The sequence below is a fragment of the Microtus pennsylvanicus genome, chromosome X (assembly GCF_037038515.1).
Source record: "Microtus pennsylvanicus isolate mMicPen1 chromosome X, mMicPen1.hap1, whole genome shotgun sequence".
Taxonomy (NCBI): Eukaryota; Metazoa; Chordata; class Mammalia; order Rodentia; family Cricetidae; genus Microtus; species Microtus pennsylvanicus.
In genome coordinates, this window is record NC_134601.1 from 81,529,145 (window position 1) to 81,552,029 (window position 22,885).

Sequence of the window (22,885 nt, forward strand, 5' to 3'; positions counted from 1 at the left end):
TCTAAGGGAATGAATGTCCTGACAGTTTCCCAGAGTCTTCTAGGAGGAGCCCTGGCAAGAGACGCTGGGTGTGGTCAGAGCCGGTAGGATAATATCTTCTTGAAGGGAAGCTGATTGGCTCAAAAATTCCTCTCCTTGCTGACTACCATTTTCAATTGCTTTTCCTTCACATCTGAAGTAGAGGTGCACCAATAGTGTCCACCCTTGGGGCTCAGAGCCCTCATCAAGTCCCTGAAGAGGGTTCTTCTATGCTCAGTCCTAAACAAATGGTAGCTTTAGTAAGAGCGTTGGTTGAGGCCTTCCTCCCTAATTTTCCAGTAAGTCATAGGACAGAAAAGAATGCTAGATCTGGAAGGCCCCTGGATAATGCTGCCACACTGGATGTTGGAGTCACCCAGCCCAAGCTGCATGAGCCTGCCATCAGGAATTCTAATGACCTGGATAGAAGGAAGCTGGCCAGCCTTTTCATGCTACTGAATGCACAAATCAATAGAATTAGACACTGGTTTATAATATAAAGACAATTTTATTGCCAATAAAAGCCTTTAATAACTCATTTTTTCCTGTTTCAGTAGGACCTTATTCTTTCTGATGAAAATCCAGTCATAGCATCTCTCATTAAAAATAAAATTATTTTGAAATAAATAAATATATAAAATAAATAGCATATACATTTCATAAATAGTTTGTCCTTATGCACAGTATCCATGCTTACATTTTAATATCATTTCCTTACAACCTACCCCATATCTCCCACTTCGGTGGCAGGAAAACTGCATGTCAGGACGAATGAGAGATCTGCAGAGCCAGGGCAGGAATGGCTTGCAGCAGGGCTGGAGCCCCTAGGATTTTCCAAACGACACTTTCCCAAAGCTCTGTAGGTAGCATCTGTGGCAGATTCCTTGGTCTTTCATTTGCACCCCATCTCTAAGTAGCTGGGTAGATTGTGCGGCAAGACAGCCTTGGCCCGTAGTGAGGGGGCCCCTGTTCTTTGTCATGCCACCTCATGGGAAAGAACATGAGTAAAGCAAAAAGTATATACAAGATTCCCTCTGACCCACCCCTCCCCCCATGTCCCTCCCCAAAATAACCCAACCTTGATATACACTTTGAACAAGGGGACAACTGGGTCAAGTTGAACAGTAAGTGCTTCTCTGTTATCTAATTGATAGGAAGGAAGGACTGAAAAGCTATGAGTATAGTGTTTGCAGAGCCAACCATGGCCACAGAGTACACGGGTCACAGAGGTGGCACCAGAGGTCCATTACCTATAGCGGAAGAGGTCTCTGGACATGGAGGGCAACTTAGAAGGATCTACTGGCCTGGGTAAGAAGTGAGTGAACTTCTGGTGTCGTTTAGTCCTGTAGCCCTCCCGGGGTGAGCCGTCTTTATTCAGGGCCACATAATACTGTCTTTCCGAGTCCGAGTGTTTGTACAAGGTGGAGGCATAGGTGTTGTACCAGTTTTCTTCAAATTGTTCCCGGAAAACACATTCACGAGTGAGTTTCTTCTGTGAGGGTGAGAAAATAAAGCAGAGCCCATTATATGACTATTCCTCCATCCCAGTTTGCTGGTGGGGAAAGCCTGAAATAGCAACAGCACATTGAGATTAGAAAATTTCAGTCCTGTCTCCCTGTGTGTCCAAGGAGTCTTTCCTCCACGCAGCGCAACACTCCCACCCACATTGTATCTTCTTCATCCTCCTTCATGAGCTACACAAAAATGTTTTGGGTGTGATCTTTCCTGAAGGAAAGGAATTTGGAGGAGCTGGCCTTGGCTGGCTCTTTAACCCCAGAATTTCTATTATGGCCTTCCAATGCCCCTCTGGCACCCACCAGGCTCACTTCCTACTTAGGGCTAATAATGTTTGACTGCACTGAGATTACAGTCACCCACATCAACTGGCAGGCAAAGGCCACGGGTCTATATAAAGCTGCATGGGAGGTGAGCTGTGATCTCTCCTAATGAGCAGCCTGTCAGCTGGAAAGCTCAGAAAAGATCTCCTTGAAAAGCTCCTCCAATCTGGCTACTTAAAGCTGGCAGCTCCTGGGTTTCCTGCTTCTGGCCCTTCTCATACATGATCAGGCCGCCATACTGCTTGCTGGGGTGCCCGATACCGAGTGCTGGGGACAGGCCTATCTCCTAGGTGTCAGAGAAAAATGTGTTCTGATTTCATGGGGTATAGCCAGCCAGAAAGCATGTTATGTGACTCGAAAGTCTGAGTCAGGATACTGGGATCCCCCAAAAGGGTTAAGGTCAGCAAAGTCACTTACCATGACCCACTGCTGGGCTAGCTTCCAGAACACAGAAAATGTATTGCAGCCAGCCCATTCCTAGCTAGGGGATTGGGGCTGTCACCAGTCCTTAGAACCCTCATTCTTCATTTGTTGGTGTTATTTGGCCTTTGGGGTTCAGCCGATCTGGAAATCGGGGGCTGTGCTTCTTACTGGAAGGCTGGATCTTTTACTGTGTTATTTTGTGGCTGCCCATCGGCTTCTGCTCTGGGTACCCATTAAAACTAGGAGGTGCTCTTTCCAAACTTTAATGCCCCCAAGCCTAAGTGGCTCCTGACAAACCAGCATGGCTTCCTGTTATCAGAGCACTAGCGCGTCCTCTAATGGAAAAGGTGAAAGCAAGTATATCATACAAAACCTAAGGTGGAGGGCTGAATGGGTAAAGGTATTCTGGAGCAAAGCCCTGAGCAGCCAGGAACAAGAAGACACTAATCCTTTACAGTCGTAAAAGGTCTTTCAAGTGCTAGGCAAACAATTTTATCCTCTGCCTTAGGGTGTCCACACACTGGATAAATTTATAGCTTCTGATAAATAGAAAAGCTGAAACTTACTGATCCATAGAGCTCTCCTCGTTCATTCATTCCTAGGTACAGGCCAGAGTCCACTCCCCGGATGCTGATCAGCCCCACAGCCAAGCTGATAAATTCCAGAATTCCTGGGTCAAAAAATAGAACATCATTCTGTTACTCACATGGAGCTAGGAGAAGGCTGTTCTATGACCTACCCGTCATTTACCCTCAACTATATAGGCAGCTTTACCCCCAACTACAGGTAACCCTGGGTATCCATGGAGAATCATCTGATGAATCAGTCTTCTGCAGTGAGAAATGAAAACCTCAGGGAAAGTGCTCAATCTCTCTAAGCCCCAGTTTTTCCCACGTGTAAAATGGGAAACAATCCTTTCCTCCACTTAACACCGCGATTTTCTTCTTTATTTTGCGGTGCCGGGGTTGGAACTTGGGGCACGCTAGGAAAAAGCTCGATCTCTAGGCTCCACCCCCAAGCCCCATAGGTATGCTAGGGTGAAGAACCCATGGGAAGGCTTGCTAACAAACACTCCACAATTACGGCATCAGTGTAGTGGAATACCACACTTTCAAGAAACGGCAAGGCAGTGTTCTCAATGCCAAGCCACCCTCTTCCTCCCTGGCACCCACCTGCGTTCCCTCACTGTCCTCTAAGCTGAATGCATTTTTTACCCTCTCAGCTGTCATGTCCTTAAAAACCACACAAGGCTGTCAACTGCCTGTAGCTGACTCTAACAAATGCCACACAGGCCATGCTCGAAGTCTCTTCACCCTGTTTATGGCTGGAGGGAAAAGTTGGCCTGAAAGCATTCTCTGTTCGCTCAGCCCCAAACTGACAAGCCTGTCAATCTCCTGCCCTCTCTTGAGATTTTAAAGTTGAGCCACGGCTCAGTTGGCAGGTAGTATTGGACTCCAAACTGGTTTGGATGTTGTAACTTTAAGGGGAAAGGGAAGAAATTAGAAATGTCCTTTAAACTGACAAGGTTAGAGGTGAAGTTTTGAAAATTTTTTCATTTACCCCATGAGAAAAAAATGAATTGTTAAGAGGGTAAAGGGACACAAAAACAAAATAGTACTGAAGACAGTCAACTAGATCCTTCTTCCTCCTCTTCTTCTTTTGATTTGGTTTGGTTTTTTGAGACAGGGTTTCTCTGAGTAGCCCTAGCTGTCCTAGAACTCACTCTGTAGACCAGGCTGGCCTTGAACTCACAGACATGCACCTGCCTCTGCCTTCACAGTGCTAGGATTAAAGGCCTGTGCCCAGCTAGATTGTTCTTTGCTATTCCTTCCTCTAACCACATTTTCAGCAGAGACCAGAAACTCAACACACTTGTTTGAAAGCATGCACTGAGTTTACACACTTAGCTATCTTTCATGCCAAAAGTATGATTAGTAAGGGTAATATTTTGATATTCTATATGAGAGGTAGAACTTGTCCCAGAAGGATAAGATATTGGAGGCTGTTGGGATGGCTCAGAGGGTAGTAAAAGTGCTTAATACTATGTCTGAAGATTTGAGTTTGATCCCTGGGACCCACATGGTAGAAGGAGAGAACTGACTCCTGCAAGTTTTCCTCTGCCTTCACTTATGCTATGGCACATGCATTTCTCTATGCATTTCTCTGTCTCTCTCTCTGTCTCTCTCTCTGTCTCTCTCTCTGTCTCTCTCTCTGTCTCTCTCTCTGTCTCTCTCTCTGTCTCTCTCTCTCTCTCTCTCTCTCTCACACACACACACACACGCACACGCACACACACACACACACACACACACACTTACAAAATAGATAAATAAATACATAAATGTAATAAAGTTATTTTTTTTTAATGAGAAAGTAGTTAGCAGTGCAGTCCAGGCTAACCTTCGTCTCTATCTCCCAAGGGCTAAAGTAAAAACTTAGAAGCACTGCATTCTGCAATCAGGTTGAAAACTCCAGTGGGAAGTTTTCTCTCAAGTTTTAGTGGCTAGCCTAGCAATGGAGGTAGTCAATCAATCATGGTAGCTTTGGTGGTACATGTTTTTATGGTTCATTCTGATCTATTTGAAGGATCTACAGCTCTGCTACCTGTCTATGGAACACTTGAGGGTTGGTCTTTTGCTTTTCATGTTCAAGTTCTCTGAGTCTTATCCTTATTCTGACTGTTAGTAACTTTTAAAAAGTTGTTTATTAGTGTTATTGTTGTGTTGCTGTGTGGAGATCAGAGGGCAATTTGGGGGAATCACTTCTCTCTTCCTATCATGGATTCCAGGGATTGACCTCTAGTCCTCAGGCATGTGCAGCAAGTCTTTGACTTCTGAGTCATCTATCTCATCAGGCTCCTGATTCCTAGTAGCTCTTATAGCACAGTGCAGATTGTTTCAGGAGGAGAATGCCATATGCCTTAACGAAGGAAGGGTAAGACGGTGATGATGGGGGCTAATCAACCATTGACTTAATGAACAGCGATCTTCAATTGCTCTGGAAGAGGTTCTGCCCTTTAAACATTTTAATAAACAACTCATAAGAGGACACAGGAGCGCAGCTTTCCTTAGCACCAGTGGAGACCCAGTTGGAAGGGATGAGATACTCAAGATCCAAAGAGGTTTCAGAAGGTTGGAAAATGGTCTGACTCCAACAGAATAAGCATAATTATAAGCCAATAGAAAGTGTCATACCTTGGTCCCCAAAATTAGCTTCACCAGAGATTTGTGTTTGGGGTTTTGTTAAGGGAGAGTGAGCGCCATATGCACACAGCTAACTTCACTCCTTAGCTCATGGCCCCTTGTCATAGTTGCATTGTTCTAGGGCTTTTCCGCCATCTATCTCCCTCTTGACATCTCTGTATCATACCACCATACACCTCCCACTTCAGAACTGAACGTAGGGCCTTGGACGTGCCAGGTAAGTAATCTGCCACTATCTACCTAGAACCTGTGTGTTTTCTTGAGAGTGTGTGTACTTTTGTATTTCTGTGCACTTAACATTTTTTTCTTTTTTCTTTTCTTTCTCTCTCTCTTTTTTGGTTTTGGTGCTGAAGATTGATCCCAATAGCCAGAATATGTTGTGTGTACTTTAATTATATATAAGTCTGCCTGTTTCTACAATGGGGGAGTGTAGCCCAGTGAAACTCAAATAGTAAAGGCTTCTGGGATTTCATTGACCAGTTAGCTCACTTTGTTGGTGATTAACAGGGTTATTGAAAAGCTAATGTAGGGTTGACAAGTGGCTCAGCAGGTAAAGGTACCTGCTTACAAACTTGCCCACTTGAATTCAATTCCAGGGACCCGTGTGGTAGAAGGTGAGGACTTCCCCAAGCTGTCCTTTTGACCTACACATGTGCAGCTGTGGGTGATACACATGCCTGACCCAATCACCCAACACACCCATTCTCTCTCTCTCTCTCTCTCTCTCTCTCTCTCTCTCTTGCACACACACACACACACACACACACACACACACACACACTCACACACACACACTAAAGAAATAAAATATAATAATAGTTTTAAAGTTAAGGTAGGACTGGCAAGATGGCTCAGTGGATAAAAGCAATGGCTGCCTAACCTCCAACCTGAGTTTGATCCTGGGACTCAAATGACAGAAGGAAAGAACTGACTCCTGCAAGCTGTCCTCTGACCTCCATACACTGAAGCTTCTTCTTCCTCTGTAACCCACAAAATGAAAAATAAAATTTCAAAAAGCTAATATAAAACAGGTCAAACAAAAATAAATGTTATCTGGGTGTGGAGGCATATATCTGTACTACTAATACGTGAGGGTCTGAGGCAGGAGGACAGGTAATTCAAGGCCAGCCTGTGCTCCATAGGGGGACCCTGTCTGGAAAACACAAAATCAAAACAAAAGAGCAAACAAACAAAGACCAGGTAAATTGACACACACCCATAATTCCAGGAATTAGGAGGCTGAAAGATGGGGCTCCCAAGTTTGAGGCCAGCCTGGTAGTGAAACACTGTCTTTAAATCTTTTAAATTTGTTTTTGTTTTTGAGACATGGTCTTATGTAGTTCGGGGTGGCCTTGAAATTGAACTCTATGCAGCTGAGGATGACCTGATCCTGATCCTCTTGCTCCATCTCCTAGGCAGTGGTATTACAGATTGTGCACCTTGATGCCTTTTTAAAAATGAAAAATATATTAAAACCTAGGATAAAATAGGAAACAAAAGTGGGGGTAGGCTGTATTCAGAGAGCGCTAGTTACTAACATGAGAGAAGGGCCTGCTCTGCCACTCCACTTGGTCCAGACAGGATCATGCTGGGGTTCTGTGTCTGGTTCTACTGTGCCTAGAGAGGGTGTTGGAAAAAAATGTAGAGTGGCCTATCTGGCAAGACGATCCCAAGCCATACTTTGATTCTGTTCTGGGTGTTAACCTCTGAGGGGTACCAAAGCATGCTACTAACCATCTTTGCTTTGCTAAGGCAGCTCACCTCAGAGCCTCTAATCACAGCAGTTGCCCCTTTCTCGAAGGATCCCATGTCCCAGACTACCCTGAGCTCATTAAGTAGCAGAGGGAAGCCTGTGATCTCACTTCCAGAGACCTGGTGTGAGAACAAATCATGAACCCAAGAGGTGTGGCCATTTGAGTCACCAGTTTTTTTTTTCTCCAACTCTCTGTGAACCCTGATGCCAAAGGACAGATCATACAGGATGTTGCTTGGGTTGTGTCCAGTAACAGGGGTCTCCAACAGCTGGAATCATCCCTGCCCAGCTGTCTTTGGGCATCATTTGCCTTTGCCAACTTTCCTATTAGTTGGATTCAGACTGTGGGAACCCAGTGGCACATGATGATGGAACAGATATTTCTAAACCTTCTCCTGAATCCCAGCCAGCATGAAAGGGGAGCGAAAACAAGCCATTTTCATATTTTCCCAGCTACAGCTGGACAGGGGTGTTAACAGCAGAGCGTTGAGGCAAAGTATTAAGTAGACAAAGTTTGTCATCGGTTCTCACCCCTTCGAGGCTCAGGACCTCCATCTCCTCTGCCTCATCTTGACCTGCCCACCTCATGCTCTGGCATTTTCTCGACAGTTTCCAGACTCTTCTTACACCTCCCTCCCCAGGGTCTCAATCAAAATGGATCTATCCTGGGCCCCACTGTTTCAGGACCTTGCTAGATGACTGGCTAATGTGTCATTTAATCTGGTTCCCTCAGCCATCCTGTCAGACCATCAGGGCCAAGACAGTGCTGCCCTGGCCCTCGGCCAAATAAGAACCAGATCGCTCAAAACCCAAAGCAGCTGCAGCAGCCTGCTCCATCCCACCTGGCAGGAGGCCTCTCCTCCAGTCTGGCTCCCCAGCCCTGCTCTGTCAGTCCACAGGTGCCCCTCAGGAATGTCAGGCTCCCTATGAAGCTCATGTAAATGCCACCAGCCAGGCGGGGACTGAAAGACTCCTGGCTACTGACTGCAAATGGAGAGCAGGGAGCATGTGCAGTGCCAACAGGTTATTATTTGGAGTCGGGGCTGCACTTGGGCTCAGCCTGACTTGTTTAGAACACATGGATTCCAGGGTAATCCTTGGGGGCCCTGCTCTCCAATTACAACAAATAGCTATTTACTTTACATGGCCTTCGGAGACTCCCTCCTCCCCCCAAGCAGAAATCTATAATATTTTATATCTTAAGTCTGGCCTACTTTACCCTGCTGGAATGTTGACTGCTAAAGCACTTATGGAATGTTAAAGTTTCGATTTATTGAATACTCTGGCTGATTAACTCAAATGTGGAGGGCGGAGAGTGTGAGCAAACTCAAACACCACCTCGTCCTGTGCCAAATGCTAAACGGAGTAAGAGTGTGTTTGAAAGTTGGCAGGGGAGGTTACGAAGAGACAGCTTTGACCAGTTATCATTTCCTTTACAGGAAATATACGGATCTGCCAAGAAATCAAGGAAGGAGGAAAGGGAAAAGGTGATGTGGAGGTGGTCTCAGGAAGTTTGTTTTTTCTAAAAGGCCAAACCCAAACTGAAGCAGTCAGTTAAGCGGCAGTGCAAACATCCCCTCCTCTGCCAGCTTTACTTCCTCTGGTTTCTCCTTAAACTTAACACCCTTAGCAGGTATGGGAGATGAAAAGAAATCAAGATGTGTCTTTAGGGAGGCAATTAAAGACCACTTATCCCAAGAGCCTATTACTGATTTATGTTGACCTTGTAGATTACTGGGCTCAGCTTAGGCAGAGTCAGACAAACATAGCAGCTAGGAGAAGTGCACAAGTTCACCAATTTCATTACCCCCACTCCACATTTCACCATCATTTCAGGACTTTGCTTTTACACATATACATATAAACACACACGCACATATATGCACTTCTTTTATGTATGAACCAGTCCAATATCTTTAGGTTCTTTCTGGGAGCCTCTGAGTTCAGGGTGGGAGTCCCATTCCTTAGGAAGAGGAACAAAAGGGGACTTCTAAATCACAAGTGATGGAAGGGAAAGAAGCCAAGTTAACACTCCCTCTCCTCCCACCCCACCTCATCACCCTTTTGAGGACCTGCTGCAAGTTTATACAGACACCTGCACCCCTCCATTACCCCTCCCAACCTACTGTACTCCAGCTCTCGTTGAGTGCATTTTTCCAAGATGACACAGACCTCATTAGGGTTCCTGCCTGCTCCCAGCAAGGAAGACCAACCCTGGTCCTAGTTGTTTGCTACGCTTGGCCTTAGGCTGGCCCTCATCTGCCCCCTCCTCTGCTCCCCTTTTCTTTTCTTTCCTTTCTTTTGTTCAAAACTGAGCACTCCAGATGCAGCTCTAGAAAAGCATGTAGAATGGGAAGATGGGAAGGATGGGGGAAAAAAACGAAGCATGTCCCGCTTGAGGGTAGTCGTAGAAAATACCCTTCTTGCATTACAAGGACCTTGGGAGGAAGCAGAAGACATTGAAAGATGGAGGAGACAAGGTGACTTTCACAGCACCTGTTTGATGGCTTAATAGAGAATAGGAAATTGAAAATAAAAATAGCAAATTGTTGAAGAGGAAACAGAAAGCTAAAGATTTCTATCGCGAATCAAGGTTTATATTAATCACATAATTAGTTCTGAATGTAGGCAGGCAGCTGGGTGCTCTAAACAGTTTGTATAGTTCCGGGCAGGCGGAGGCAATCCCGCTTTGGAGATTAGACATTTCCTGTCCTGGGCTCAGGGGACACCTGTTTCTGGGGCTGGCAGTGGGCTCAGGACAGTTTCCTCACGTGGGCAAGGAGTTAGTTCTAGGCAAAAGATGCCCAAGACTTGTGTCCTTCTGCGATGGGTACCACGAGTTTTTCCTAGATTCTCAGGTAGCCGGTTTATGCCATGCTTCCTGGACTGGCACCTACCCTGGCCTGAGCCATCCCAAGGATGGCCAGTGCCATGGCTACAGGGTCCCGGCCGGATAAAAGTGATCCGGGTGCGGGCCGCCAGCCACCACGCCCGTGGGCCCTGAAGGCTCCTGCTCTGGGTGATCAGCTGCGATGGGCCTGCCACCCTCGAGGTTCCGCCAGCCGCAGTCCCCTTGCCTCCTAGGCAAGGATTCCCACTCCTCTCCTGGCTCCACCTGCTTCCATCAGAGGCCCGACGTTGGGGTTCTCACAAGGAGCCCCTAGGTCCCGAAGGAGGGAGGGTGGAGCGGGTGGGAGAGGCCGCACCGCAAGGCGCCTCCGCCCCCTCCGGGGAGCGTCGCGGGGCATGGGGGCCCCAGGGTCGCCGCGAGGCTTAGGGCCCTGCCACTGCGTCCCGCCCCGACGGGTCCGGACAGCACCCGGCCCAGGGAGGCTCAGCGGGCCCCCCTGCGCGACATCCCCAAGCTGTCGGCTCCCCCGTACGCGGTCCACCCGCCTCCCTCTCCTCCTGGCTGCGTCCTCACCGAAGCGGCTGTGGTCGTGGCGGGTGCCGTGCACGGTGCCATTGGGGAAGATCTCCAGGTGGAAGCCGGTGCGGCAGTAGAGCTGGCGGCGCCGCAGGATACCCTTCAGGTGGGCGAAGTCTGTGGGCGAGCCGCGCTGCAGCTTCCCCTCGATCTGGCCCAGGCGCTCGTTCAGAAAACCCGGGGAGTCAGCTAAGGGCACGTTCCCCAGAGACGAGGAGAAGCCGTGCAGGTCCCAGTCCAAGGAGGCAAAGACGCCCCCCACCTCCGCCATGACGGGGCTGGCGGCCGCGCGGGCTGAACCGGGGCCGCGGGGCGCGAACTGCCTCTCCCCGCGGCGGGCGCGGGCGGGTCGGCGGCGCTCGCTCGCTGCGAGGCTCCGTGCTCTGCCCAGCTGCAGCACACGTCTGTTCGCGTCCAAAGAACTTCTTAGCGGCGGGGAGCGTGGGGCAGCGCGCTCCCGACCTTGCTCTCAGTTAAAGTGCGGCTTCCCCTCCGCATCCATCTCTCCTGGCCTCTCATAGCTGGCTTCGTGGAGCTATCAGATGCAAACGACACTTTATATACGTACCCACTCCCCTTCCATTGACATATTGGATATTTAAATACAAGCCACACCTCACTGGCATCCCCTCAGAGATTGGTGTGTGGGTTCTTTCCTTTTTTCCCCCCTTCTCGTATCCATTTGGCTCTTTTTGGGAGAGGGGGTGGAGGGGGGAGCGAGCGAGCTTCACTCCCTCTTTTATTATGAAAAAAAAAAGGCAGGAAAAAGCTACACATTGCAGTGAGGCATAACTGCTTTTGGCAGGATTTCTTAAACTGCTGATGAAATAACGGAGTCCAGTACGTGGAAGCCATCGGCGCCCACGGCCACGCAGGCCGGTTCCGCGGGGGTCTGCTTGTTGGTCTGCTGCAAGGGCCATCCCCACCTCCCATGCATCCTCTGGTTGCTCCCCTCGGGAAAGTGCCTGAGACTGGGGCTCGGGGAGGGCGTCCTCGAGCCGCTGAGCCCCTCTTCTCTGGCTCTTAAGAGACTGCGGAAGGGGTGTCTGGCCCGGGACAGGGGTGCTCCGGTTCCTTTGTTCTGCTGTCCCGTAGTCCCACTCCCCACCTGTAGGTCCACAGGGGCTGAGGAAGCGAAAAAGATACTGAAGCCAAATGCAGTTGCAACTGAGAGGTGGTGAAGGTCCCTGCAGACACCAAAACGGAGGGGGGGGGGGTTAAGGGGTTTGAGAGGAGCGGGAAACCCCAGAAGGGAAAGAAGACTTTTAAAAAGATGTGGTTTAGACATAGAAACCGGGGTGTGTGGGGGGGGTTGAGAAATAGAAAGCGATCTTTTTGAAAAATGATCTCCATGGCTTTCTGGACGCACTTTTACAAGGCTCAGGAGAGCAAGCTTGGTGAGAGGCTGTTGGAAGTCGGGTGGGGGCTTCCCCCCACCTCTTTTCTTGTTGGAAACAGGTGTTTCCTCGCTCTGTCCTGTGCCCTGTTCCAAGATATTCTATCAGGAAGAGCTGCAGTCGGGGTGGGAACTGGCGGTAGCCAGGACGACAGGCTGGGTGGAGAGGACCTGGCAGGCAGGTGCCTGCCTGCCGTGAGCCCCTGCTTCTCTGCCCCGCACCTGAACCCCACGGTCCCTCTGGGGCTCTGGCGCTTGGCCTCCTTCTTGCCTATTAAATGGCGTTGTTGCTTGCAGTTTTCACACGCAGCAGGCGCTGGCCGCCTTCCCAGGTTCCTGTAGTGACTGAACCCCCAATTCTACCCTTCCGCGCCTTTGCTGCGCCTCCTGCTGGAGACCCCACCGAGCTGCAAGTTCAAATTCAGGGTTACCATAAAAATGAGTAAACAAGATTCCCCACAACTCAGTGCAATTCGAGGCCCTACTCTTAAGCTCCCATGTGCGCTCTGTGCTCACTTCCTGTAGCAATTCTCAGTTTGGAATAACATTGTGGCTTGGCCCTGCTGTGCCTCTTTAGCTCAGAGGGAACCTCCAGGGCCAAGTACAATGCCTGACACATGTAGGCACTCAAAAGTAATATTACGCTCTCAGTAACAGAGAACACAGATGCAAGTTACCACCCAGTTATAGAGGACCCACGAATACAAATGGTGGCATCCAGAGGTTGGAGAGATGGCTCAGTGCTGACGAGCGAGTGTTTCACTTCTAGAGGACTCAGGTTCTGTTCCAGCCACTCGCATTGGCTGCTAGATTCCTGTAACACCAGCACCAAAGGATCAGATGCCCTCTTCTGGTGTCCACAGGCACCCACGCACATGTGCACAGGCACATATGTACACATAACTTTAAAAAAATTAAAAACACCTTTAAAAGGGTGGAGTCCATGTTAGAATACGTATAAAAGAAACTACAGGCCCTCTTGGATTACTTTTAAAGTATTCCAAGTAAGAACTTGGTGTGGTGGGTTCTACCTGTAATTCTAGCCCTTGTGGAATTTAGAGTGAAGCCAGCCTGAGATGCACAGCAAGAACCTGTTTCAAATGAAGGAAGGACTGAACCAATAAGAAATTATCCAAAGTGCTGAACACAGTAACTCACACTCGCAGTCTCAACACTTTGGAGGAGGCAGGAGGATCAGGAGTTCAAGGCTAGACTGGACTTTGATACCCTGTTCCAACAACAATAAAACAAGGGTTTATGGTGAAGTGCAGATTCATGAAGCAGAGAGAGAAAGGAGGGAGGGAGGGAGGGAGGGAGGGAGAGAGAGAGAGAGAGAGAGAGAGAGAGAGAGAGAGAGAGAGAGAGAACTTATCTAGGTAGGGGTCCTGGACCCATTCTGGGCTAAGGTGATTTTTGTAATGAATGGGCCCTGAGGCACATATGGGAAGAATTTTTTGCAGAGTCAGAAGGATCACTTCCAAAATAGAGAAAATGGAACAATTTTAATTGTTAAAAAGTAATTCTTGAAGATTCTAATAAGTGTCAAATGAAAAAAATTAGATGAAACAACTTTGATAAGCACACACTATAAAGAATGTAGATGTTTATGATGAAATAAATCCTACATTTTTAAATGTTTTTCTTTCATCAAACATAGATTCTTTTCTTATGCAGTATATCCTGATAACAGTTTCCCTTCTCTCTACTCCTCCGAGTTCTCCCTCCCCTCTCCTCTTCTCTGGATCCACTCCCTTTCTGTCTGTCATTAGAAAAGAACAGGCTTCTGAGAGACAACAACCAAATATAACAAAATATAATAAGATGAAGCGAAAGCTATCATATCTAAGTTAGATTTGGCAACCCAACAGGAGGAAAAGAGTCCCAAGAGCAGGCACAAGAGTCAGAGACCCACTTGTTCTCAAAGTCAAGAGCCCCATGATACCAGCACTTAGGAGGCAGAGACAGGTGGATCTCTCTGATCTTGAGGCTATCCTTGTCTACAGAGTGAGTTCCAGGACTGGATCCATAACTACTGGGAAATCCTGTTTCAAAAAACAAAACAAAGCAAAAGAGTCCCATAAAAATATTAAGCTAATAGCTATAACATATATGCAGAGATGCAGACCCATGTAGGCCCTGTGCTTATTGCTTCAGTCTCAGTGAACTCATATGTACCTTGCTTAGATGATTCAGAGGGCCTTGTTCTCCTGGTGTCCTTCATTGCTCCTGGCTCTTACACTTTTTCTACCTCCTCTTCCATGGGATTCCCTGAGCTCTGAGTGGAATGATTTGATGGAGACCTCCCATTTAGACTCTCTCTCTTTCTGTATAATGTCTGGCTGTGGGTCTCTGCATCCATTCCCATCTGCTGCTGGAGGAAGTCTCTCTGATGATGACTGGATTTATACACAAATAGCAGAATATCATTAGGAATTATTTTATTGATTTTTTTCTAGACCAGTAGTATTTGGTTTTACCCTAAGTCCCTGGGCTATCCAGTTTCTGGTTCTTGGCCCCCCAAGCAGTGTTGGGTATGGGTTTCTTCTCGTGGAGTGGCCCTTAGGGTCAAATTAGACATTGATTGGCTACTCCCACAACTTCTGTGCCACCATTGCCCTAGCATATTATGCAGGAAGGACAGATTGTAGGTCAAAGGTTTTGTGGTTGGGTTGGTGTCCACATTTATCTCTCAGTAGCTTACAGAGTACCTTCCTGTACCAAAGGGACTAGAGTGTAGGGGTGAGGGCTTCATGCAGGCACCAGCTCGACTTCATGCTTAAGTGAGTTTGTGTGTGTGTGTGCGCGTGCGTGCGTGCGTGTGTGTGTGTGTGTGTGTGTGTGTATTGTCTTCCGCAATGGGGCCCAGTGTCAGTTTTCAGAGAGCAACCTTCTTTCTTAGCAACAGCCTGGGTTGTTTGGGAATTCCCATGGAACCCTCGTGGCCAACAACTCACCTGAATACATCCTAGTTCTGCTACAGGAAGCCTAGCCTGGCAACAAGAGATGACCAGTTGAGAATCCATATCCCCCATTACTAGGAGTATTTGTTAGGATCACCTTCATACATTCCAGGAAGTTTCCACTGCACTAGGTTTCCACCCACCCCCTACTTGTCCACACAATTCCAGCCATCTCTTCCTACTGTCTCTCTCCACCCCATCTTCCCACCATCTGGCCCACCATTCCTGTTCTGGCCCCATTCCCAGTCAACTAGTAAAATCTATTTTTCCCTCCCAGGGATACCTCTGAGTGCCCCCTAGATCCCTCTCTTTACATAACCTCTCTGGGTCTACAGATTGTAGCTTGGTTATCATTTACGTAACGGCTATTATCCCCTTATAAGTGAATAAGTACCATATTTATGTTTCTGCATCTGGGTTACCTCACTCAGGCTGATTTTTTTCTAGTTCCACCTATTTGCCTACAGACTTCATGTCATTTTTTAATATCTGAGTGATACTCCATTGTGTAAATACATACCACAATTTGTTTATCCATTCTTTTGTTGAGAGACATGTAGGTTGTTTCCAGTTTCCTGCTATTGATAAAGCTGCTATGAACATTGTTGGACAAGTGTCTTTGTGGAAGGATAGAGAGTTTTTTGGGTATATGCCCAAGAGTGATATAGGTGGAACTTGAGGTAGATCAATTCCCAGTTTTCTGAGGAACTGCCATATTAATTTTCATAGTGGTTGTACAAGTTTGCACTCCCACCAGCAAAGGAAGAGTGTTCCTCTTGCTCTACATCTTCACCAGCATGAGCTGTCACTTGTATAATTGATCTTAGCCATTCTGGCAGGTGTAATAATGTAGTGATATTTCATTTGTATTTTAATAAATAAAGTGTGACTGATGATCAGAACACAAAACAACCACACTAGTCAGCCATACAGGCCAGGCAGTGATGGCACACACACCTTTAATCCCAGCAACCACACTAGTTAGCCATAGAGGCCGGGTGGTGGTGGTGCATGCCTTTAATCCCAGTACTAGAGAGGAATATATGGTGGGATTAGATAAGAACTTGCTTTTCAGTTTGAAGATTTCATAGAGGTAAGAGCTCTCTAGTGGCTTGGTTGTTTTGCTTTTCTGATCTTCAGATTGAACCCCAATATCTGTCTCTGGGTTTTTATTATTCATACTACATAAGCTGAATCTCAAAGTAGTTTTAATTTGCATTTTCCTGATGTCTAAGGATATCGAACATTTTCTTAAGTGTTTCTCAGCCATTTAAGGTTTCTCTATTGAAAATTTACTGTTTAGATCTGTTCCCCATTTAACATTTTTTTAAAAAAATAATGCATTTATTTTTATTTTATATGCATTGATTTTTAGGATTCACAGATCCTAAACTATAAACTGCCATGTGGGTGCTGGGAATTGAACCCACGTCCTCTGGAAGAGCAGCCAGTGCTCTTAACTGCTGAGCAATTCCCCATTTTTAAATTGGATTATTTGTTTGTTTTTGATATCCAGTTTCTTGAGTTCTTTATATATTTTCGATATTAGTCCTCTATCAGATGTGGAGTTGGTAAAAATATTTTCCCATTCTGTAGGTTGCAGTTTTGTTTGATTGGCAGTGTCCTTTGCCTTACAGAAGCTTTTCAGTTTCATGAGGTCTCATTTATTGATTGTTGACCTTAGTGCCTGCACTACCAGTGTTCTGTTCAAGAAGTCGTTTCCTGTGCCAATGTGTTCAAGGCTATTCCCCACTTTCTCTTCTATCAGGTTCACTGTATCTGATTTTATGTTGAGTTCTTTGATGCACTTGGACTTGAGTTTTGTGCAGGGTAATACACTTGGTCTATTTGCATTCTTCTACATGTAGCGATCCAGGTTAACTAGCACCATTTATTGAACATGCTCACTTTTTCCCAGTGTGTATTTCTGGCTTCTTTATGAGAAATCAAATGTCGATATGTGTGTGGATTTAAGTATGGGTCTTCAATTCAATTCCATTGATCAATGTGTGTTTTTATGCCAAAGTCATGCTGTTTTTATTACTGTAGCTTAGTTATATATGGTTGAGACCTCCAGCAGTCTTTTTATTGTTCAGAATTGTTTTAACTATCCTGAGATTTTGTTTTTCTATATTAAGTTGAGAATTGCCCTTTCAAGGTTTGTGAAAATTGTGTTTGAATTTTGATGGGGATTGCATTGAATCTGTAGATTACTTTTGGTAAGATGACCATTTTCACTATTTTAATCCTACTGATCCATAAGCATGGGATATCTTTCCATCTTCTGATATCTTCTTCAATTTCTTCAAAGACTTGAAGTTCTTGTCATACAGGTCTTTCACTTGCTTAGTTATAGATACACCAAGATATTGTATATTATTTGTGGCTATTGTGAAGGGTGTTGTTTCCATGATTTCTTTTTCAGCCCATTTGCTATTTGTATGTAGGAAGGCTACTGATTTTTTTAGTTACTTTTGAATCCAGCCACTTTGCTAAAAATGTTTATCAGCTGTAGGAGTTCATGATGACATGTTTAGGGTCCCTTATGTATACTATCATGCCACCTGCAAATAAAGGTACTTTGACTTCTTCCTTTCCGATTTGTATTCCCTTGATCTCCTTCAGTGGTCTTACTGCTCCAGCTAGAACTTCAGGTACTGTATTGGGTAGATATGGAGAGAGTGGGCAGCCTTGTCTTGTCCCTGATTTTAGTGGAGTTGTTTTGAGTTTCTCCCTACTTAATTTGATGTTGCCTATAGGCTTGCTGTAAATTGTCTTTATTATGTTTAGGTATGTTCCTTGTAGCCCCAATCTTTCCAGGACTGTTATTATGAAGAGGTGTTGGATGTAATGACATGATGATATGATTTTTTTCTTTCTGTTTGTTTATATGGTAGATCACATTGACAGATTTTGATAGTTGAGCCATCCCTGCATCTCTGGGATAAAGCCTACTTGATCATGGTGAATGATCTCTTTGATGTGTTCTTGTCTTTGGTTTGCCAGTATTTTATTGAGTATTTTTTCATCAGTGTTCATGGGATGTCTTAGTTAGGGTTTCTATTGCTATGATGAAACAGCATGACCAAAAAGCAAGTTAGGAGGATAGGGTTTATTTAGTTTACACTTCAGCATTGCTGTTCATTACTGATGGAAGTCAGGACAGGAACTCAAATAGGGCAGGATCCTGGAGGCAGAGGTCATGGAGGGGTGCTGCTTACTGGCTTGCTTCCCATGACTTGCTTAGTCCATCTTCTTATAGAACCCAGGACCAGAAGCTCAGGGATGGTACCACTCACCATGGGCTGGACCCTCCCCATTGATCACTAAATGAGAAAATGCTTTACAGTTGAATCGCAAGGAAGCATTTCCTCAGCAGAGGCTCCTTCCTCTGATGACTCTGACTTGTGTCACGTTAACACACATAACTACCTAGTACCGGGAGAACTTGGTCTATAATTCTCATTCTTTGTTGAGTCTTTATGTGATTTGGGTATCAGAGTAACTGTGGCCTCATAAGATGAATTGGGTAACAATATTTCTGTTTCTATTTTGTGGAATAATTTGAGAAGTATGGGCATGAACTCTACTTTGAAAGTCTGGTAGAAGTCTGTGCTAAAAATACCTGGCCCCGATTTTTTATTGTTTGGGAGACTTTTAATGACTATTTGTATTTCACAATAGGCTAAAGATCTGTTTAAGTTGTATCTACTGAGAAAATTACCCATTTCTTTTAGGTTTTCTAATTTTTTGGAGTACAGGTTTTTAAAGTATGTCCTTATGATTGTCTGAATTTTCTCTATGTCTGTTGCTATATCCCCCTTTTGTTTTTATTTTGTTAATTTGTATATACTCTCTCTGCCTTTTAATTAGTTTGATAAGGCCTTGTCTATTTTGTTCTTCTCTCAAAGAACCAATTCTTTGTTTTATTGTTTCCTTGTATTGTTCTCTTTGCTTCTATTTTATTGATTTCATGCCCCAGTTTCATCATTTCTTGCTGTCTACTTCTCTTGAGTGTTAATTACTTCCTTTTGTTCTAGAGCTTTCAGGTGTGCTGTTAACTTGCTAGTATGAGACCTCTCTAAATTTGTTTATGTGACGGTGCTATGAAATTCATCATGTCCCATAAGTTTGGGTATGTTGTGCATTCATTTTCAGCGAATTCTAGGAAGTCGTTAATTTCTTTCTTATTTCTGCCTTGACCCATTTTTTTCATTCAGTAGAGAAGTTTTTCAGTTCCATGAATTTTTAAACTTTCTGTTGTTTCTGTTGTTGATGCCTAGCTTTAATACATGGTGGTCTGATAGGATGCAGGGAGTTATTTTAGTTTTCTTGTATATGTTGAAATTTACTTTATAACTGAGTATGTGGTTAATTTTAGATAATGTTCCATAAGGTGCTGAGAAGAAGGTATATTATTTGGTGTTTGGGTAAAATGTTCTGTAGATATCTGTTAGGTTCATTTGATTTATAATGTCTGTTAGCTCTACTATTACTCTGTTTAGGCTTTTTTTCTTTTGGTCTGGATGACCTTTCCATTGGTGGGAGTGGGGTACTGAAGTCTCGCACTGCCAATGTGAAGGTCAATATATAATTTAAGCTGTAGTAGTGTTTCTTTTACAAATGTAGGTGCTCTTGTGTTGAGAGCATAGTTGTTAAGAATTGAAATGTCATCTTGGTGGATTTTTCCTTTGATGAGTCTGAAGTGTCCTTTCCCATCTCTAAATTAATTTTGGTTTGAAGTTTATTGTGTTAGATATTAGAATAGCTATACCGGTTTGCTTTTTGGGACTTCTTTTCTTGGAATATATTTTCAATCCTTTATTCTGAGGTAATGTCTATCCCCTTGATGTTGAGGTGTGTTTTTTGGATGAAATGGATGGATGGATTCTGTTTTTGAATCCATTCTATTAGCCTGTGTCTGTTTATTGGGGGAATTAAGACCACTGATGTTGAGAGATATCAGTGATCAATGATTGTTGATTCCTGTTATTTTGTTGTGTTGTTTGTGGTGTATGTATGAGTGAGTGAGTTAGTGTGTGTGTGTGTGCGTGCATTTGCGTGCATGTGTGTGTGTGCACAGACATGCTTCCCTTCTTTTGGTTTTGCTGGTATGAGATTATTTATTTTCTCTGTTTTCATGGGTGTAGTTACCCTTCTTAGGTTGGACTTTTCCTTCTAGCACTTTCCATAGGGCTGGATATGTAGATAGATGTTGTTTACATTTGATATCATAATGAAATATATTATTTTCTCCATTTGTGGAGATTGAAAGTTTTGCTGTGTATAGTAGTCTGGGCTAGCATCTGTGATCTCTTAGCATCTGCAGCACATCTGTCCAGGCCCTTCTGGCTTTTAGAGTTTTCATTCAGAAGTCAGGTGTAATTCTAACAGGTCTGCTTTTATATTTTACTTGACTTTTTCCCTTGCAGCTTTTATTTTCTTTTATTGTTGTTGTTCTGTATGTTTAGTGCTTTGATTGCTATGCATCAAGGGGACTTTCTTTTTTGGCCCAATCTATTTGATGTTCTGTAAGATTATTGTACCTTTATGGGCATGTCCTTCTTTAGGTTATGATAGTTTTCTTCTATGATTCTGTTGAAAACATTTTCTGTGCCTTTGAGTTGGGATTCTCTCCTTCCTCTATTCCTATCATTCTTAGATTTGGTCTTCTCATAGTGTTCCAGATTTCCTGAATGTTTTGTGTCAGGAGTCTTTTTAGATTTTTGAGATTTTCTGTGACTCTTGTATCTATTTCTTCTACCATATCTTCAATATCTGAGATTCTCTCATCTCTTCCATTTTTACCTCTGTAATTCCTGTTTGAATTTCTAAATTTTTCATTTCAAAAATTCCCTCATTTTGAATTTTATTTATTGCTTCAAAATTTCCAATTTCAGAACAGTTTTATTCATTTCCTTATACTATTTGTGTTTTCTTGGAATTCATTAAGAGATTTTTTCATTTTCTCTTTAAGGATCTCTATCATCTTTATATAGTTGGTTTTAAGGTTGTATTTTTGTGCTTTCAACCATGTTGGACTATTCAGGGCTTGCTGTGGTAAGATAGCTGGGTTCTAGTAGAGACATATTGCCCTGATTGTTCTTGATTTTGTTCTTAAATAGGTATCTAGGTTTCTGGATTTCGAGTGATTATAGGTTTGGGTGCTGATTTCGGAGTTTTTTTTTTTTTTTTTGATGCGTGTTTTGTTTCTTGGTTTCTATTTTCTCTCTGGATTGTCAAAGTGTGTTGCCTGTTTTCCTGGCCTGTTTAGCTGGTTTGTTCACAGGGAATACTTGTTGATGTTGGAGGCTGGGATAGTTGGATGAGTTGAAGGAAGGAAGGTTGGAGGACAAGCTCTTTGTGATCTGTTGGAGATGGAGTCATATAGATCACAGTGGGTTTCCTGCTACAGAGCTGGGGATGAGAGTGGAGGGGTGTCACTCTGCCTTCAGCCTACTTGTTGCCCTGGGAAGAGCTACATTTGGGTTAGCATGGTGTGCCTGGTAGATTTGGGGGTCTGGAACAAAACAAGAAGTTGTGGGAGGGGAGTTAGGAAAGGAAGATCTGTGGGATCTATGGGAGATATGGGCAGTTGTGAGGGAAGGCTGCTGTTGCAATGCTGAAGACAAGACTGAGGAAATGGGTCTGATGGAACAGAGAGAGAAGAGAAGGTCTGTGGGCAGCTTACTTGGTTTTCTGGCAGGTGTGGCCTGTGATTTAACAGAGAGTGACTGCCAGAGTTGGGGGCTGGGATGCAGTGGTGAGTGGGGGAGTGAGGTTAGGTGGGGATGCTCTGTGGGGTCCACAGGAGGTGTGAGCAGGGGAGGAGAGAAGGATGTAGCTGGTGTTCTGTTGCAGCACTAGCAGCGAGCCTGGGGGAACAGAGAGCAAATCACATATTCAACAGGGTTCTTTTTTTGTCCTTTAGCATTGTTTTTTTTGTTGTTGTTTGCTTGTTTGGTATTCTGTGACAGTGTTTATCTGTGTAACCCTGGACGTCCTGGAACTCGCTCTGTAGACCAGGCTGGTCTTGAATTCAGAGATCCGCCTGCCTCTGCCTCCTTAGTGCTAGGATTAAAGGCGTGTGCCACCACTGTCCGGCTTCTGCTTTCTACTTTTAATTTATCCCTTCTAATTGACTTATGGATGATGGGTGGTTGGACCTGACTTGGGATACAGGCTGTGACCCCCAAATTCAATAACCACAACCACAGTTGTCAGACCTGACTTTATGAAGTTCGGAGGTTGAAGAACGCCATTGCCCCATTTGGAGCTCTTTTGAGATTAATCTGACTGATGCTTCTATTTTAAGAAATATTTCTTTAAAACCACTTACTATTATTAACGTGTGTATGTGTGTTGTATACACAGTACACATGTGGAGGTCAGAGTATAACTTTGTGGGATCAGTTCTCTTCTTCCACCTTACCTGGGTTCTGGGGATTGAACTCAGGCAGTCAGGTGTTTGAGGCAAGCCCTTTCCCCACTGAGCCAACCATTTGCTGTCCCTATTTTAAGCAATATTTCTATGAATCATTTCAATCAGCAGAATGTTCCTGAAAGCATTTTCACAACCTTGTGGAGTAGGAGGTGCCAATATTTTTTATTTCAGGTGCTTAGCACTGAGTCATCAGTCATAAAGTAGCAGTCAGAATCTGGTCTCAGATCTACTACGACCGACTACTCTCAATTTATGAATTTGGTGACTATGCAAAAACGGATACATTTCAGCCCAGTGAAACTGCTCATGAGGACCCATTCTTAGGCTAGTGCTGCACTGGATGAATGGGATGAGAAGAAAATGTACATTACAAAAAGAACTCATCAGACTCAGTGGCAGATGCCAGCAGATCCAGCTACTCTG

General features: G+C 44.7%; 1 protein-coding gene across 1 annotated transcript; it reads right to left on the reverse strand.

The window, feature by feature from the left end:
* Positions 1-1,118: 1,118 nt before the first annotated feature.
* Positions 1,119-10,933, reverse strand: Fgf16 (fibroblast growth factor 16). Its single transcript, XM_075957717.1, has 3 exons — positions 10,660-10,933; positions 2,846-2,949; positions 1,119-1,510 (listed from the first exon to the last, which is right to left on the reverse strand). The coding sequence occupies exons 1-3, from the start codon at positions 10,931-10,933 to the stop codon at positions 1,265-1,267; spliced, it is 624 nt and encodes a 207-aa protein (XP_075813832.1). The 3' UTR covers positions 1,119-1,264.
* Positions 10,934-22,885: the final 11,952 nt, after the last annotated feature.

Excerpts from the sequence above, each read along its gene's own strand:
- Fgf16 (XM_075957717.1), bottom strand. The coding sequence starts at position 10,933 with ATGGCGGAGGTGGGGGGCGTCTTTGCCTCCTTGGACTGGGACCTGCAC. Across the intron at positions 2,950-10,659 it reads CCACGACCACAGCCGCTTCG|GAATTCTGGAATTTATCAGC; the intron begins GTGAGGACGCAG and ends TTTTTGACCCAG. Across the intron at positions 1,511-2,845 it reads GAGGAGAGCTCTATGGATCA|AAGAAACTCACTCGTGAATG; the intron begins GTAAGTTTCAGC and ends TCACCCTCACAG.